Raw genomic sequence first — 16,520 nt, 5'->3', positions numbered from 1 at the left:
TTTTTTGTATAAAAATCTGCAAAACAAAAAACTAGTAACTACAGCTGTCAGTTAAATGTAGTAAAAAGTACAATGATTCCCACTGAGATTTAGAGCAGAAGGAAAAAGGAAAGTAAAAATGGTACTTAAGTGCAGAAGTTGAGTAAATGCAGTAACTTTCTGAGCTTACAAATGATGTCAGAGTACAGTAAGTATTACACAATATTTATGTTTTGAAAAGAAAAAAACTAACATCCATGCTATTTTATTAAAAAAAAAAAAAATCAACCCGGAAGTAGTTGAGGCAGCGCAGGTGACGTACTTCCTGATCATTTGACAACATTCACGGTATTCTCTTGTCGAAAACAAACATGTAATATCTACATTGACACAGCGAGGATCGTGTCCGTTGTGAAGCAGACTATTTATTGGAAACATTGAGGTGAACAGAAGAAAAAAAGGAAACGGCTGATTTGCCGATGGACGTATTATTGCGCGTTTTGTTGTGCAACCGTAGTGCTGTTTTGCTTCATCAGTGGAAATGAGTGTGGACATGTAGCTAATGTCTGTAAAATATCTCTGACTTCTCTTATGTAATAGTGTGTTGTTAACTCAGAGAGAGGTCGCACACCCTTCAGGCCTTATTGTGTGTTTTCTACTTTGAAACATCAGCAGGGTTTTTTTTTTATTAGTTTGCTAAGAAGTAACGTTACTATAAGAGTTAGCACAGGCGTGACGTTACAATGAGCTTCTTTAGTTTTGGACAAACTGCAGAAATTGATGTAGTCCTGAATGACGCTGAGACGAGGAAGAAGGCTGAACACAAGACTGAAGATGGAAAGAAAGACAAATACTTTCTTTTCTATGATGGCGAAACTGTCAGTGGAAAGGTGAATGTCACACTGAAGAACCCCGGGAAGAGGCTAGAGCACCAAGGGATCAAAATTGAATTTGTTGGACAAATAGGTAGGTGAAAGAAAAAAAAAAAAAATCAGACACAGATGTTCACCAATGCAACATGACCTCATACAGTATGCAGTGCAGTCTGTGTTGATAACCCTTTTTAATTGAATAATATTTGGGATAAGGGGATAATTAGGGACTATTAGAAAGTTATTGGGATAGGGAGGGGGGGCTGAACATGATGATTCACTTTTTAAAAAAGCAAGGCCCTCTTTAATCCCAGTATGTGCCTCTCATGTACCATTACAATCATGTCACAAGGCTAAGCATCAGATTTCCTGAAAAGTATGTATCTAACAATCTTTGAAAAGCTCAGAGGGTTGTTTAACAACATTTACAGGTGTTCTTTCCAGCGTACCTTAAGACTCTTCCAACTGTCTGGATGAAAAGATATTCAATCTGTTGCACAATGAAATATGCCATGCTCATTTTGTGAAACACAAGCAAAATATCACTGTGTTAGTCTGTATGTAAATATTACATAAAAATCACAATACAACTGATAATATAACATTTTTGGTTCACATTGTATGAGTTGAGCAAGCAACACCTATGTTTGGATTAGGAAAAACTGTATTTTTTTAATCCATATGGTTAGAAGAGTCTTTAAGTATTCTGGATAAACCTTCAGACAGCAGTAAGTGTTGTTAAACCTTCTGTGTTTTTCAAATATTGTTGGGTATTTATTTTTGGGAATATTGGATGCTTGTAATTGTAATGCACACAAGGCCTTCTCCAGTGTTATCAATGTTTTCTTTGGACCCTCCACTTGACTAAGAGAAAAATTGCAACTCTCTCTCCAACAATATCTCAAAGTAATATAACACTGTTGAAATGGTTTTGATAACTACAGGTGCACAAAGATAAGCTGATGTACTCCAGTTTCAACTTTTATATGTTAATGGAATAAAAACTTTCAAATAGCTCCAAACTGCACACAAGAAGTGGAATTAGCAATCGCTAAAATTATGGCAAACATAAAATAATGTCTCCTGTTTATAAAATATTCCAGCCATTCTTTAGTTTTGAACCAAGAGCTGTCACTGTCACTTTACATGGCATGTGTTTTTTGGCACGTTTTACTTTAGTTCTGCTTCCTGTTAAGATGCAGAGTCAAGTGAAGAAGGAAGATAGTGACAAAAAATGTGCTCTCTGGAGAAAGAGTGTTCAATCTCTAAAAGCTCTCCCCCGTTCTCTCAAAAAAGACTACCCTCCCTTCAGCAAAAAGAAAAAATACATAAGTCTTCCATTTTTCTAAACCCCCCTCTTCGCCCTAACAATTTTCACAAAGTCCCTTTGGGAAAGACTCAGGAAATCATGCACAGTGTTTGTGAATATACCCATGAAGAGACTCACAATAAAAAACAAAGAACACAGTTTTATTGAAAATAAATTTCTGTATATCTGTCCAAAGTTTGATGAGGGACAATCATTAAATAAATGCATAGCTGATTCAGGCTCCATATTTCAAAATGTATATTTATTTACATGAACTGAGTAATTACTGTGCAAAATCTAAAAATGAGTCTCTCTTATTTTGCTTCTGTTAATAATATCTTTCCTTTCTAGAGCTGTATTATGACAGAGGAAACCATCATGAGTTTGTTTCCCTGGTGAAAGACCTCGCCAGACCTGGTGAAATAACTCAGTCTCAGACCTTTGACTTCGAGTTCACTCATGTTGAAAAACCTTACGAGTCCTACACAGGCCAGAATGTTAAGCTAAGGTAAGCTTGAACATTCACTCTACTTTACAGGTGGTGAAATGAGTGACTATAAGTGTCACTCTTTAACCTGCCTGACATGTGGTTACATTCAATGCTTTGTGTTGTAAATATTATACCAGCTAGATGTGGAAATGTGGGAACAATATTGTTATGAAATGCTGTTTCAGTCACTGTTTGTTACAATTGCAGATACTTTCTTCGCGCTACGGTGATCAGAAGACTAAATGACATCAGTAAAGAGATGGACATCGTCGTCCACACGTTGAGCACTTACCCTGAACTCAACTCCTCCATTAAAATGGAAGTTGGAATTGAGGATTGTCTCCACATTGAGTTTGAGTATAACAAATCCAAGTAAGAAAACCTTTTTTTTTTTTTTTTTTACCCCATTTTTAAAGTGAACTCACAAGTAATAAATACTTTAACAGACCCTATCTCTGTAGAAAGAATGTTCAATCTCCAAAACCCTCCCAGACTCTCCCAAAACCTTAGACTACCCTCCCTTCAGTAAAAATAAAAATACATAACCCTGCTAACACTAACCCTTTTCTGAACCACCGTTTCCACCTAATAATTTTCATATAGTCCCTTAGAGGAAGACTTATTTTGAATTTTGAGTTTGTGTAAAACAAATTTAAGTAAGAAAACATTATTTTTATTTTCTCCATTTGTTAACTCACAGGTAATAAATATTTATACAGCAGTTTTCAGGGATTAACTTGCAAGTTGCCTTTGAAGAAAGAAAAAAAAAAGTAGGATTAAAAAAAACAAAACATACAGGTACAGGAATAAAGTACCATATCCAGCAAAGAAAATAATTAAAATAAATACAACACCCTTTGAAGATATTACTGTTAGTATACTAGTCTAGTATAGTAGTTCTAGTTTGAGTCTGACAGCAGTAGATCTACTAGCTGCACAAATGCAGAGAGACAATATCATTCATGGAGTTGTGTCATACTGTCTAAAGCATCGACACACTGGAAAAATGCGATTCTGAGTGAAAAAATGAATACTCAGGTTCTCAACTTCTTGTTATTTACAGCCCTTATTTTCATCTGTTCATACTTGTGTCGTCATTTGTCTTCTGATTTATTAATTTTTGCTGTATAAACAAACACAATGAAATAAATCTCTATATTGAGATGAACAAAATAACTGTAGAAAGTACAGACATGGGGGAAAAAAACAAAGAAAAAATAAATAAGTATACCTACCCATATGCACATACCTAAACTATGTTAATTTGTCTTCTGACAGGTACCATCTGAAAGATGTTATTGTTGGAAAAATCTATTTTCTGCTGGTGAGGATTAAGATAAAACACATGGAGATTGACATAATCAAACGTGAGACAACAGGCACCGGCCCCAGCGTATACCATGAAAATGACACTATTGCCAAGTACGAGATCATGGACGGAGCACCAGTCAGGGGTAAAAAAAACCCCACTTTTTATTTATTTATAATTTCAGACAGTTAATTTAACCACACCAGTGTCAATATAGATATCATCCAACCTGTTACAACGTATTTTATATTTTAGGAGAGTCCATTCCCATCCGGTTATTCCTGGCTGGCTATGATCTGACTCCCACCATGCGAGACATCAACAAGAAGTTCTCTGTGCGCTACTACCTGAACCTGGTGCTGATTGATGAGGAGGAGAGACGCTACTTCAAACAGCAGGTAAGCTACAGATAAAAGACAGTACTCAAAGCAAAAAAGTCAAATTGGTCACTCTTGGAGCTCAGTCATTTATTCTCCTACATCTGGTAGTAATCTGAGTTAAGAATGATTCATGTAAATACCTTTTTTTACTGTCACTGTTAACACTGTAACATTTTGCAGCAGAAGCTTGATTACTTGGCCATGTTTAACACCTCTGACTGGGTTTCTTCAAGGTTTCCTAAATGTTGAATTGACAAAAGATAGAAAGAGAAACGTGAAAAATAATTGTAACATTGTTTGATAAATACAAGCTGTGTTTCAGTAGCTTTGAGTATGAAATATGAGCTGCAAAGATTGAAATAAATTGAGGGTGGGCTGAGACAGCCATAGAAAGATCTTGGAAGACAAAAAAAGCTTTCATACTTTTTGAAAACACTTTTAGTTTCCTCTTTGTGAACTTAAACTGGCAGTGGCATTTTGAGTTAAGTCAGATTTTAATTGACGTTTGTCAGCTCAAATCCTGTATCATTCCTGTTAGTTGGTTAGTTTTGTTTTGGTATACTTTTTGCAAAAACAGTATTAGTTCTGAAACAAGTCAATTCAGTGATCTGCAGAAATATAATCTACAACAATTTTGAGAATCCATTAATTGTTGAAGTCATTTGTCAAGCAAAAATGCCAAACATTTGCTGCTTCCTGCTTCTCAAATGTGCTGCTTTTGTTAACTGAGCATATTTTGGTTTGTTTGAATAAGTCTTTTGGGGCTTTAGGAACAAGTGATGGTCTTTTTCCCTGTAGTCTGACATTCTACAGATTAAACAGTAAATGAATAAGAAAAATTAACAGATTAATCAAAAATGTAAATAGCTGTTAGTTGCTTCCCTATACAGTATACTATGGCAATTACTATGTAGATGAAAATGGTACGCAGTAAAAGTCATATCAGGAAAAGTACAGGTGTAATTAATAACGGCTGTATTCCATCTAAGTGAGTCAGTTTCAACGTGCTGGTACTGTGCATACTGGTTCGCTGTCATGGTTTACTGGGACACTTGATGGAACTGAGCCACCATTAATGTTGTTAGTTACAGCTGTGTTGTTCTACAAAAATACCTGCTGTGAAAGAGTTTTATTGTTATCAGTTATCAGCTGTAGTACCACAACAGGTTGCCATGGTTGTGATTCAAAAAAGAAACATCACTTGTAAGAAGAAAACAGTTTTTTTTTCATTTCTTCCGTGCAGTATGTTCCACTCGGAGATGTTTCGCAGGTGATTAAAGCTTTTAATCATCATCCTTGTACTTCATAATGTCTGAAAACCTTCAAACACTTCCTCTTTCCAGGAAATCACACTGTGGAGGAAAGGGGACGTGGTGAGGAAGAGCATGTCTCACCAGGCCGCCATCGCCTCTCAGAGGTACGAGGGCTCGGCCGCTTCGGAGAGCGCACTGGAAAAGATTGCAAAGGAGGAAAGCGGGTAGAGCCGCTGCCCTCCTGTCTCCTCTCACAAGACTCATCAGCGTCTGCGTTGGAGTGGCGGAGGTACCTGTCTACTGTACAACATCTGGTGGTGCAGCTGTTTTCTTTGTAGCCGCTGCTGGTAAAGGGAGGAAGAAGGGAAACCGATTTACAGTAAACAGTATGTGAACAATGAAAAAGAACAGTTTGCATGAGGCATTAAAAGTGGCTTCAGCCTGCTGGTCTTGTCCTTCCTCATTAATGCATTTTTTTTTTTTCTTCTTGGGAATCAAACTAATCACCTGTCACGGTATCCGCTGTGTAAAATCTTTTGCATTAAATTTTTAAGCTATCACCCTTCTGTTTGTTACATTCTAACGCTTTTGGGATAAATTGATTTCTAATCTCTTAATTAATGCAACTAAACTGTCATGAATTTTCAACTAAATGTATCTCCAACATTCCATGTTTAATGAACGCATTCCTAACATTGTTGTAAGGTCAAGAAATCTGAAATAACTTTGCACTGCTATATCTTGTTCAACAGTTTTCTCTTTGTGTTTGTGTGTGTTTGCACAAATAATAGTGGACATGGGAACTGGAATTAAATCTTTTTTTTTCTTTTTTTTAGCGAGAGGGCTCAAGTATTATCCCACACATTTTCCTTAGATCTGTAAATAAGACCAGCTAAAACCAGTTATCCTGTTCCAGTTTGTGTACATCGATTATACAGTACACGGTGCCACAAAATGACCTTTCGTGATCGTACGCTTTACCTCAGCATTCCAGTGGTGTTAGGAAAGGATGTCAAAGTGTTTGTATTAATAAGGTCTGATAGTATGAAGTCCTCTGTATCTTCTCTATTAGAGACTTGAAAGTTGTGCCTAAGTGTATCATGCAAATGAAATCCTCCTGCCTCTAACATGATTTTAGTCTTTTAACCAGAGAAAAGTTGCAGTAGAACTATCTATCTTTTGCAAAATGCTTATCAAGTATTCCTTGTCCCTGAAAGTCAAATAAATTGATGCCAAATGGAAAAAACTCAGACTTGAGTGAATGTGTTGACATGATGAACCTAAAATTGACTGAGTGGATAAAATGATGAAGACACCACATGAAAAAGGACATGTTCAAAACTGCTACATACAGAACTGTGTAACAGCTTTGAAAAGGTGCTATTATCACCATTTTTATTATGCTATGTGTACAGTATCTGGAGAGGCCGAAGAGTTGGTTTTTGAATTTGCTTAATCCTGAATCAAGCACATGAGCTCGTAATGTAAGTAATGTTACAGCATGCAGCCGGTCGAGTCAAACTGCACTTATAAAAAGCAACAAGACTGAGTAAAATCACTACATTACAGCTTTGAAAACTGACTCTATCAAAACTTTAATGACACTTTGAACAATTACATTATAAACATCACAAATCTGGAATGTATGTCAGGTCATTTAAAAATAATTAGGATCTAATGGATAACATCTTTAATAGTACAGACCAGAGGTTCCCAACCAGTGGGCTGGTACTGTGCCTCAGAACATTTGGTAGCAAGGAAATTATAGGATTTGTCAAAAAATTGGAATAATTATTACATAACTTTATAAGATTCTACAGGGTGTTTTTTGCAGTAATTACCTTGAACTTACTTTACACATTCTGTGCTGTAATCATCATCACTTCCTGTCACCACACCAACAATATTCTGATTTAACTAAAGGGTAACACTTCATTTTAAGTCCTATTTAGCATTTATAAGCAGGATATAAACCGTTAATAAATGGTTTAAAAAACACTAGTGTAGTTGTAAGCCAATATAAGTGTTTATTAATGTCCTTGTCAACAACTGTAACTCCTCCTGTGGGTACCCATAAGTGGCGATATCTAAACAGATAATGAATGACAACATTGTAAAACTCAGTTGTAATAATATAAAATGTCTTCATAGGAAAAGTAACAATTGTTGACAAATTCTAAACACTTAAAATGTTCTTAAATCTGCTTTAACCATATTGTAGTGTGTTAAAAACCATTTATTAAAATGTTTATATACCGCATATAAATGCTTGTGTGAGGACACTACATGCGTTACTGAGAGGTTAGTTTTTTTAAGTGTGTGACCACAATGATATACAGAGTATATATAGCTGATTGTAACAAGATTGTCAGTAGAAAAATGGTCCACAGTGCAAAAAAGAATGGGAAACCTCTAGCATAGTTATCTTTTGACGGCCATTAATTCTCATCATGATTGTTATTCCTTGTGGCCAAAGAATATTTCCAGTCAATATTTGATCAACAGTGGCTGACGTCCTACAAAAGCAAGCTGACTATCTTTCAGAGGTATGCTGTGGGTAAAAAGTGGATCTGAGCCATGATTTGACAAACACATTCAATAGTATTTATGAACAAGAAAAGTATAAAGAAATACAGTAATGTGGACTAAATACATTTTCTATAATCATTGGGTGATGGTATGACAGTGCACTAAATTGTTGCTTCATAATTTCACCCCATCATGAAGCATCATGTGGTCCAAATCCTCACAGTGGCTTTTTGTCCTCCAAACTCATGACAAAGTCAAACTCCTCTGCAAAGAAAAAAAATACAGAATGAGTGTTAAATAACATAATATAGTTAACAAAATAGGATTGCACAGTGTAGTTATTACTTACCACTGGTGAGTGGCTGCACAGACAGTCGGGCCCTTGTAAAGAGCGCCATGTCCTTTAAAGGCCCTCCTTTAGCACGATGCTGCAGGTGGTACTTTTTCAGCTCAGACAGAGGAATATAACGATTCATCATTCTTTGATAATGGACATCAACCTGAGAGAGAAAAAAAACAAGATCAACCTTCATCCTTAATTATTATCAGTAATTGTAATCAATAAGTATATTCATGTGTTTGCATTAGCGGTTATTTATGAATTATTTCACCATGCTCCACTTGGGGTTGTCTGGTTTGCTGGTTGCATCAAAATGGGCGTCTTTCTTGTCAAACTGGGTGTGGTCCACATATGCTTCCTTCACAATCTAAAAAAAAGGATATAAAGCTGAATAACATTTTTTAAAATCACTAGAATATTCTCTGCAGGGAAAGAAAGTGACTCACTTTCATGATTCCTGCTACCCCTGGTTCCTTGCAGTTGCTGTGATAAAAGAAAGCCAACTGCCCTTCTTTCATCTGCCTCATGAAGTTTCGTGCCTGGAGATGATAGACAGTTTAGAAGAACTATCCCACAGAGGGGAAGAAGAAAGAAAATAAACACTTGTATTCAAGCTTTTCTTTTGCTCGCTGATAGACAGTTTGGACAAGGCTGTTGAGAATAATTTGACAAAAAGCATTTTCAGAGTATTGTGATTATAGCAGTCAGCTCTGTGGCTCTACCTGATAATTGCGGACGCCGTCCCAGCAGCTGGTCTGATTAGGCAAAGCCTTCAGATCCTCGATCCCAAACTGCAGAATGAACCAAATGCATCAGACATGTGCAGCCCCCCTCCCTTTTTTTTCTAACAACAACAGACTGTACTGATGGGACTCTGTACCTTCATATCGATCCCATTCTCAAAGCGGCTCTCAGGCTCAGACTTCATCAGCCAGTGACAGTACTGTGGGGGACTAGATGATTCTTTGCTTTTCTTATTTCCAGCCTCAACAGAAGCTGCAGCTTTCCTCTTCCTGCTGACTGTTTCCTTAGCAGCAGAGACTGTTTCACCGTGGTCATCTTTGGCTGTGTGTGTTGAAGCAATGCTCATCATTAAAAAAAAAAAAAAAAAACAACTAAAAGAAGTTTTACTGTGATTTAATTTACTTACCTGAATTTACTGTGCTTTTACTCCCTCTGGCGTTTTTCTTTGGAGGCATCTCTCACTGTCTGTAAAGAGACACGTTTCAAACATGATGCATCATCCATAATTGAAACAACTTTTCAATGAGGGAGAAACAGTAGACTTTTGTATGTCTTAAAGGCATGTCTTAATATATCATGATATACAGTAATGTGCAAAAGTTTTAGGCACTAAAAGTAAAGTGAGGATGCTTTCAAATATATTGCCATGAATAGTTTTTACTTATCAATTAACTTCAAACAAAGTTCGTTTAACAGAAGAAACCTAAATGAAATCAGTAGTTGCTGTGAGCACACTTTGCCTTTAAAACAGCATCAGTTCTCCCTCGTACACTTGCAAAGTTTTTCAAGGTACTTGGCAGGGAGGTCGTTCCAAGAATCTTGGAGATCTTATTTAGAGATTAATAAATTTTAGGCTGTCTCTTCATGTAATCCCAGACTGACTCGATGATGTAGAGATCAGGGCTCTGTGGGGGCCGTACCATCTGTTGCAGGACTCCTTGTTCTTCTTGTTGCTGAAAATACTTCTTAATGAGTCTGGCTGTATGTTTGGGGTTATTGTCATGCTGCAGAATACATTTGGGACCAATCAGACGCCTCCCTGATGGTATTGCATAAGCATCAAAACATCTAAAGTGCCTAACACTTTTGCACAGTACATTTACATCTATACTTTTTACTGTTACATTACAAAATGTAATTATTTTATCAATATCACCCACAGCTAATCCATAGATGATGAAAACAAATTCAACACTTTACACACAACACAAATTATCAGTATGGTAGGTTTTGCAGTAAAAGTAATATGAGATTGTGTACATTCAGTTGCTGGTTTATTAGTTACACCTAAAACACTACAGCCCTGCAAGAAATCCTTCCTACATCAAATATCATTTTCAGTTTTTACTGAAACTGTTGTAATGAGGTGTTGATTCAACTGTATAGTTGTCATGGAGGCTGTAGATTTCAATGCCTATGTGTCTGATGTTATGTCCATATTTGGATACATTTCAACAGCACAACAAACTACGGCCTCTAAAATGATTGCTATAGGTGCTCTTCTAATAAACTGGCAGCTTAATGCATTGTGGGTAATATAACTGAAATGAACTTATGCTCACTGCAGTGGTTTTCTACGTGAATGCGTTAGAAATAGAAATGCATGCTCTAAAATTTACTTTCATAGGTTTAAACATTTGTAACCATCCATTTACAACTTAAAATGAGCCCATGAAGGTAACATGCTAATTCTTCATCTGCAACATTAGTGGGGCATGACAGAGATTAAAAAGGACTTTAACAGCTCCACACAAACCTGAGCAGCATATGCAAGCAAACTTCATAGAGTTTGGCAGTTACACAGATTATAATGCAGCTTTAGTCCGTAGATAACCCCTATAAACACTGATAATCGTACCTTTGGGTCAGTGGTGTGTCAGGTAAGCGTGCAGCCACCAAAATCCGCGGAAAAATCCACATCACGTGACGTAAACAAATTTATTTAGGGTTAGGGTTAGCTGCTTCCGTTTGTTTTGTAACGGCTTTAACGGCTATTTCTAAAACAAATATAACGATAATAATCGTACATGGGCGGACGTCAACATGCACTTTAAGTGTGGGGTCAGTCGACTGTACATACAAACTCATCTCTACCATGGATGTATCTTTACAGTACCCCGCCTCCCGCTTCCCTGTTGTTAAAACTACATTTCCCAGCAGCAGCAGCGCCGCCCCGTCTGACATAACTCAACCATTCTGTCGTAACAGTTAAACATGGCGGCGGTCGGACCTCTATCAAGAATCTCCAGACTCGGCCACAGCATCTGCAGGAGCCACCGTTTAATATTTAACAGGAGCTCTCAGAGACGAGGAATAGCTTCATGTATCGACCGTAAGTCCCGAAAAAAGAGCAACATCAGCTTCATACGACAGTTGTGTTTTATGAAAGAAACCCTTGAATGGCCCCGCACCGGCGTCCATAACTGACTGTAACTTTATAGTAAGCTAACGGACCAGTTTTAGCATTAACTTTTACAGCTCTCAAGCACCCAAACGTGCATCTTTTGGCCGTTTATAAAATAAGAAGAGTAAACTTAAACAGTTAGCGGTTAATTTAGTGCTTTAATATTAGTTTTACCTGACTGTCATTGGTTAGTTTTGGTCGTCCAGTCATGAAGCAGAGAGGGCTACACACCCCTTCTTAACACCGCCCCTCTCTCGCCTCAGGCAGGTCCTGATAAGATGTATGAAGGACATTTATCTAAACCTGAGATGGATAATTTATTTACACACTGTGTCTGTTGAAGAAGAAGAAGAGTGTCTTGTTTATCTTAAGCAAGCACCTGCATCTGTAACATTAAGGCTATTGTCATCCAAAGATATTCAGAAGCAATGTGACAGTTGCATTTGTTACACCTTTATCTCTACATTCTGGAAATGAAGTGTCAGAGCACCAGCATGATTGCATTTCATTTTGCCTGTATTTTACTGTATGTTCTCTAACACTACTCTTTGTTGACAGCTGGTCATGGACTCTCAGATGAACAGAGGGAGTTTCAGAAAGTGGCCTTTGACTTTGCAGCCAATGAAATGGCTCCACACATGGCAGAGTGGGACCAGAAGGTATGTTGGAGCCAGGCATTAAAGGATAGGTTCACAATTGTTCAAATCTGCCTTAAAACAACAGTCAGGTGCCCCTATGAACACAGAAAGAAGTTGTTTTCCTCACCGTAATCACCCCTCCTATTCATACTGGCTGTCAAAGATCTCCTTCGAATGCACTTTCACTGTAGGTGATGGGGGCCGAAATCCAGAGTGTGTCCACACAGTCATTTTGTGCAAAACAGAAGGACTGTGGATTTGCCCCCCATCACGTACATTGTAAATGCGTTATGAAGGCATCTTCTAATGGCCAGTATGAACAGGAGGAATGATTATTGCAAGAAAAGCCTATTTTACTGTTCATTTGGGCACCTTACTATTGATTAAAGACAGACTTTAAAAATTGTGAACCTGTCCTTTTAATTATTGGTGTGAAAATGTCAGTGCAGCAGACTCAGGCTTCATAATCTTTGGCCAGAGGGAACCACTGTAAATGCAGTTTGCATAGGAGCATCTCCAGAAGATCCAGTTTCCCAAAGGAGATAAATGGAAACACACATCCTAAAACTGAACCATTGTTAGGATCATTCTGAAATGACTGGTGCACCAATCTCATCCTTTACTGTGTTATATGTCATAAATACTGTTGAATCATGCTGATATTAGAATTTGTCAGACTCTACAAGAGATAATCCCTAGTGTATTTAAGTTATAGTGTTTCATCATCATCATCATCATTTATTGGTGTATATATTGTATGTATGTTTGTTTTTTCAGGAAATGTTTCCTGTTGAGACGATGCGGAAGGCAGCCCAGTTGGGGTTTGGTGGGATTTACGTTCAGCCGGATGTTGGAGGATCAGGTCTTTCTCGACTGGACACGTCAGTCATCTTTGAGGCCTTGTCCACAGGATGCGTCAGCACCACAGCTTACATCAGTATCCACAAGTACGAGCCCCTTATGTCACTATAATGACATTTGTCTGCAGATTAAGGTTGTTTTTTTTAAGTGAGAGAATTTATCGGTAAAAGTTGACTTCAGGCTGGTTGTTGTTGAAAATTATATTTCACAGGATGGTTCAAATTTTTCAGACCAATTGTCAGTTTTGTGAAGGACAGAACATGTGCCAGAACACATATAGTTACATCTGAAACTATAGGTACAAGCATTGCGTAAACAAAAACAAAAAAAGGTGAAACGTAAATAAATTGTATTATGACCATATAGTGTAGTATGATGGTTGTTTTCAGTTATATTTTCTGTGTTCTTTACTTTGCAGCATGTGTGCCTGGATGATAGACACCTTTGGCAATGCTGAGCAGAGGGAGAAGTTCTGCCCTGACCTCTGTGCAATGGAAAAGTTTGCTTCTTACTGTCTCACTGAACCAGGCGAGTCATTTATAAACTTAAAGGAAACATACACTCCAAAATGTCCCACTAGTAATGATATTATATCACTGTCATAATAGTGCTCAAAGGTGGCTGCCTATAGGTAAAGATCAATAACACACTAACCCGAAAGTGTAATCTTTGATTTTAGGCAGCGGCAGTGATGCTGCTTCCCTTCTTACAACTGCACAGAGGAAAGGTGACCATTACATCTTAAATGGTTCTAAGGTAATTTCAAAACTGTCATTGCTCACATATGGTTTGAAGCTTACCATATATACAGTGAGCCAGAAACATTTCTCATCTCTCTATGACTTTCAGGCCTTCATCAGTGGAGGAGGAGACACAGACGTATATGTTGTGATGTGCCGAACTGGAGGCAAAGGAGCCAAAGGTATCTCATGTTTGGTGGTAGAGAAGGGAACTCCAGGCCTCAGTTTTGGCAAAAAAGAAAAGAAGGTAGGGTTTGTTGGTGTTTGAAAACATTTTTTGATCTAATTATGTTGCCCTGTAGCTAATGTTTTCAGGTTACCACTAGATGGCACAATTAAGTCACACAGCTCTTCCTCAATCTGCTCTCCAGGTGGGTTGGAACTCTCAGCCAACCAGGGCAGTGATATTTGAGGATTGTGCCGTGCCAGTGACCAACCGGCTTGGTGAGGAAGGACAAGGCTTCACCATCGCCATGAAAGGCCTGAATGGAGGCAGGATTAATATTGGTGAGGAGGAAAACACTATCCGATTAGTCACCCGTCTATTTCACAGCTCTTTGATAGCCAAATATGTTTATTATACCCTTAGCTAGAGAAAATGATTGGAATTACTCTGATGGAAAATTATGAAATCCAAATACAGATTTCCTGGACATGTAAAGAATTGAATTCAATTCTTTTTTTATATATTAATTTGTTTTCATATAAACACTTTGCTGACAGCATCCTGTTCTCTTGGGGCGGCACATGCCTGCGTACAGCTGGCAAGGGATCACCTGTTGGTACGCAAACAGTTTGGAGAGACGCTCTCCAACAACCAGGTAAGTAACTCAGTTTTTTAAAAGTATATTAACACACTCTTCCAGTGACAAAAAGTTATCTTAAAGTTGTCTTTACCTCTCTCTCCCTGTCTGTTATGTGTGTAGTTTCTTCAGTTCAAACTGGCAGAAATGGCCACCAAGTTGGTTGCGTCTCGCCTTCTGGTGCGTGAAGCTGCGACGGCGCTTCAGGAGAACCGGTCTGATGCCGTTTCCCTCTGCTCCATGGCCAAGCTCTTTGCCACAGATGAGTGCTTTAATGTGAGTAATACCGAGTGTTAACATGAGAGTAATGATATTTTCACTGAAAAGAAAACTGTCAGATGTTTGTATTTGTTTCACTTGTGTCTCAGGTTTTTTTTTTCCATACTATTAATAATATTATTATTAACTGTTCTACCCCAACAGATATGCAACCAGGCTCTTCAGATGCATGGCGGGTACGGTTACCTCAAAGACTACGCAGTGCAGCAGTTTGTCCGTGACATCCGAGTACATCAGATCCTGGAAGGTGAGTTTTTTTTTAACAGGGCATCAGTCATCATTTCATTATAATTCATTTCCTTACATTTAAGAGAACTGTGTTTAGTTTTGTAACAATTACAGTTTGGTTGACTCTCTGTTTTGCTTTTTTGTTTCCCTTAAAGGAACAAATGAGGTGATGAGGATGATCATCTCCCGAAATCTGCTGACAGAGTCATGATAAATCTCTTTCCTGGACCTTTAAGTGACTTTAAGTGACTTCAGTGATGACCATATTGTGATGGTCTGAACTTCTGGTTTGTTACAGTGTGACTGGTTTCCTCTGTTGCCCTCTGCATCATAGCTGTTCCAAAGGTGGCAAAGGTCATAAGAGGATTTGGGATGAGTCAGTCAACAAAACTTAGATATTTAACTATAATAATGCTCTAAATATGGCAATATCAATGTGTCAGTTTGCGGTTGATCATTGGTTCAGAGTGAAATATCTCAGTAACTATCGGATGGATTTCCAAGAACATTTTGCACTTTCATGGTTCATTGAGGATGAGTCCTAAAGACACGGCCATCCCCTGACTTTTTATGTAGAGCCACCTGCAGGTTCATTCATATAACACTTGAGTTCATGATAGCATACCACTTATAGTAATGACCCAATTTCCAGCTATACTTTGAGAATAATGCTAATATAGCATGCTAATATTCTAGCTACAGGCATGTCAACATTAGCATTTGGCCCAAAGCACAGCTGAAAGCACAACTTCAGTTGACAACTTACTTACGTATGAAAGTACAGAATGCAACTGAAGGCTGAGCCTGAGCAGCTTAGTCTGAGCTGTTATACAGTATAATGGCCACCGCACAGAGGGTGAACCTGTTTTGATTTAGGTAACTACATGGCGTAAAAAAACATTTAGGTTTTCTCTCACTTTTTTTTTTTTATCCAACCATTTTGTTTCTTGTGGGGCCGCCAGCATGACTGGACTTACTCTTGTTTTTCTATAAAGGCTGCTCATTAGAACTTTTTCACTTAATTTGAGATTCTAACTGTTTCCTCTTTTATTTAAAAAAGAAAACATAGACACTAACTTTAGTATTAAACGCTGTGGTTATTCTGTTGTGGTAATGTGTATGTTACACATCTATAACACAGGCAGTTAAAACATCTCTATCCTCAAGTGGCCTTCCAGATCTCATTCACTGTATGTTCATGGTTACTGTATTTTACCCCATTGTGTGTTGTGTAGTATGTAAAAAAACAGCTATATGGGATGTGTACTGTGGATTATGTGTCACTTTGCCAACTGTACTTGCTGTTCACACTCCAAATAAAATGATCTCAGCTTTTATGAAAGGATTGTCTGAAAAACATTT

The 16,520-nt window shown here is 37.8% G+C and overlaps 3 protein-coding genes across 5 annotated transcripts; 2 read left to right on the top strand and 1 right to left on the bottom strand.

Moving 5' to 3' along the window:
• Positions 1–284: 284 nt before the first annotated feature.
• Positions 285–6,832, top strand: vps26b (VPS26, retromer complex component B). Its single transcript, XM_042414942.1, has 6 exons — positions 285–945; positions 2,512–2,668; positions 2,858–3,022; positions 3,929–4,104; positions 4,215–4,357; positions 5,683–6,832. The coding sequence occupies exons 1-6, from the start codon at positions 723–725 to the stop codon at positions 5,818–5,820; spliced, it is 1,002 nt and encodes a 333-aa protein (XP_042270876.1). The 5' UTR covers positions 285–722; the 3' UTR covers positions 5,821–6,832.
• Positions 6,833–7,162: 330 nt separating this feature from the next.
• thyn1 (thymocyte nuclear protein 1) lies at positions 7,163–11,814 on the bottom strand. 3 transcript variants are annotated; one of them, XM_042414945.1, is made up of 8 exons: positions 11,784–11,814; positions 9,612–9,670; positions 9,342–9,526; positions 9,184–9,252; positions 8,908–9,000; positions 8,733–8,828; positions 8,471–8,621; positions 7,163–8,385 (listed from the first exon to the last, which is right to left on the bottom strand). In XM_042414945.1, the coding sequence occupies exons 2-8, from the start codon at positions 9,658–9,660 to the stop codon at positions 8,339–8,341; spliced, it is 690 nt and encodes a 229-aa protein (XP_042270879.1). In that variant the 5' UTR covers positions 9,661–9,670; positions 11,784–11,814; the 3' UTR covers positions 7,163–8,338. The 3 variants fall into 3 exon arrangements, with proteins under 3 accessions (XP_042270879.1, XP_042270878.1, XP_042270880.1); XM_042414944.1 differs by lacking the exon at positions 11,784–11,814 and adding an exon at positions 11,064–11,151; XM_042414946.1 differs by lacking the exon at positions 11,784–11,814 and adding an exon at positions 10,962–10,986.
• Positions 11,327–16,501, top strand: acad8 (acyl-CoA dehydrogenase family, member 8). Its single transcript, XM_042414936.1, has 11 exons — positions 11,327–11,537; positions 12,168–12,268; positions 13,025–13,194; positions 13,527–13,636; positions 13,788–13,864; positions 13,958–14,095; positions 14,220–14,355; positions 14,572–14,669; positions 14,775–14,927; positions 15,075–15,177; positions 15,314–16,501. Exons 1-11 carry the CDS (start codon positions 11,420–11,422, stop codon positions 15,367–15,369), a joined length of 1,260 nt encoding a protein of 419 aa, XP_042270870.1. The 5' UTR covers positions 11,327–11,419; the 3' UTR covers positions 15,370–16,501.
• The last annotated feature ends 19 nt before the right edge of the window (positions 16,502–16,520 follow it).

Source organism: Thunnus maccoyii, chromosome 6, assembly GCF_910596095.1.
Source record: "Thunnus maccoyii chromosome 6, fThuMac1.1, whole genome shotgun sequence".
Classification (NCBI taxonomy): domain Eukaryota; kingdom Metazoa; phylum Chordata; class Actinopteri; order Scombriformes; family Scombridae; genus Thunnus; species Thunnus maccoyii.
The sequence above is the reverse complement of the archived record's forward strand: the minus strand, read 5'-3'. Positions and strand labels throughout refer to the sequence as shown.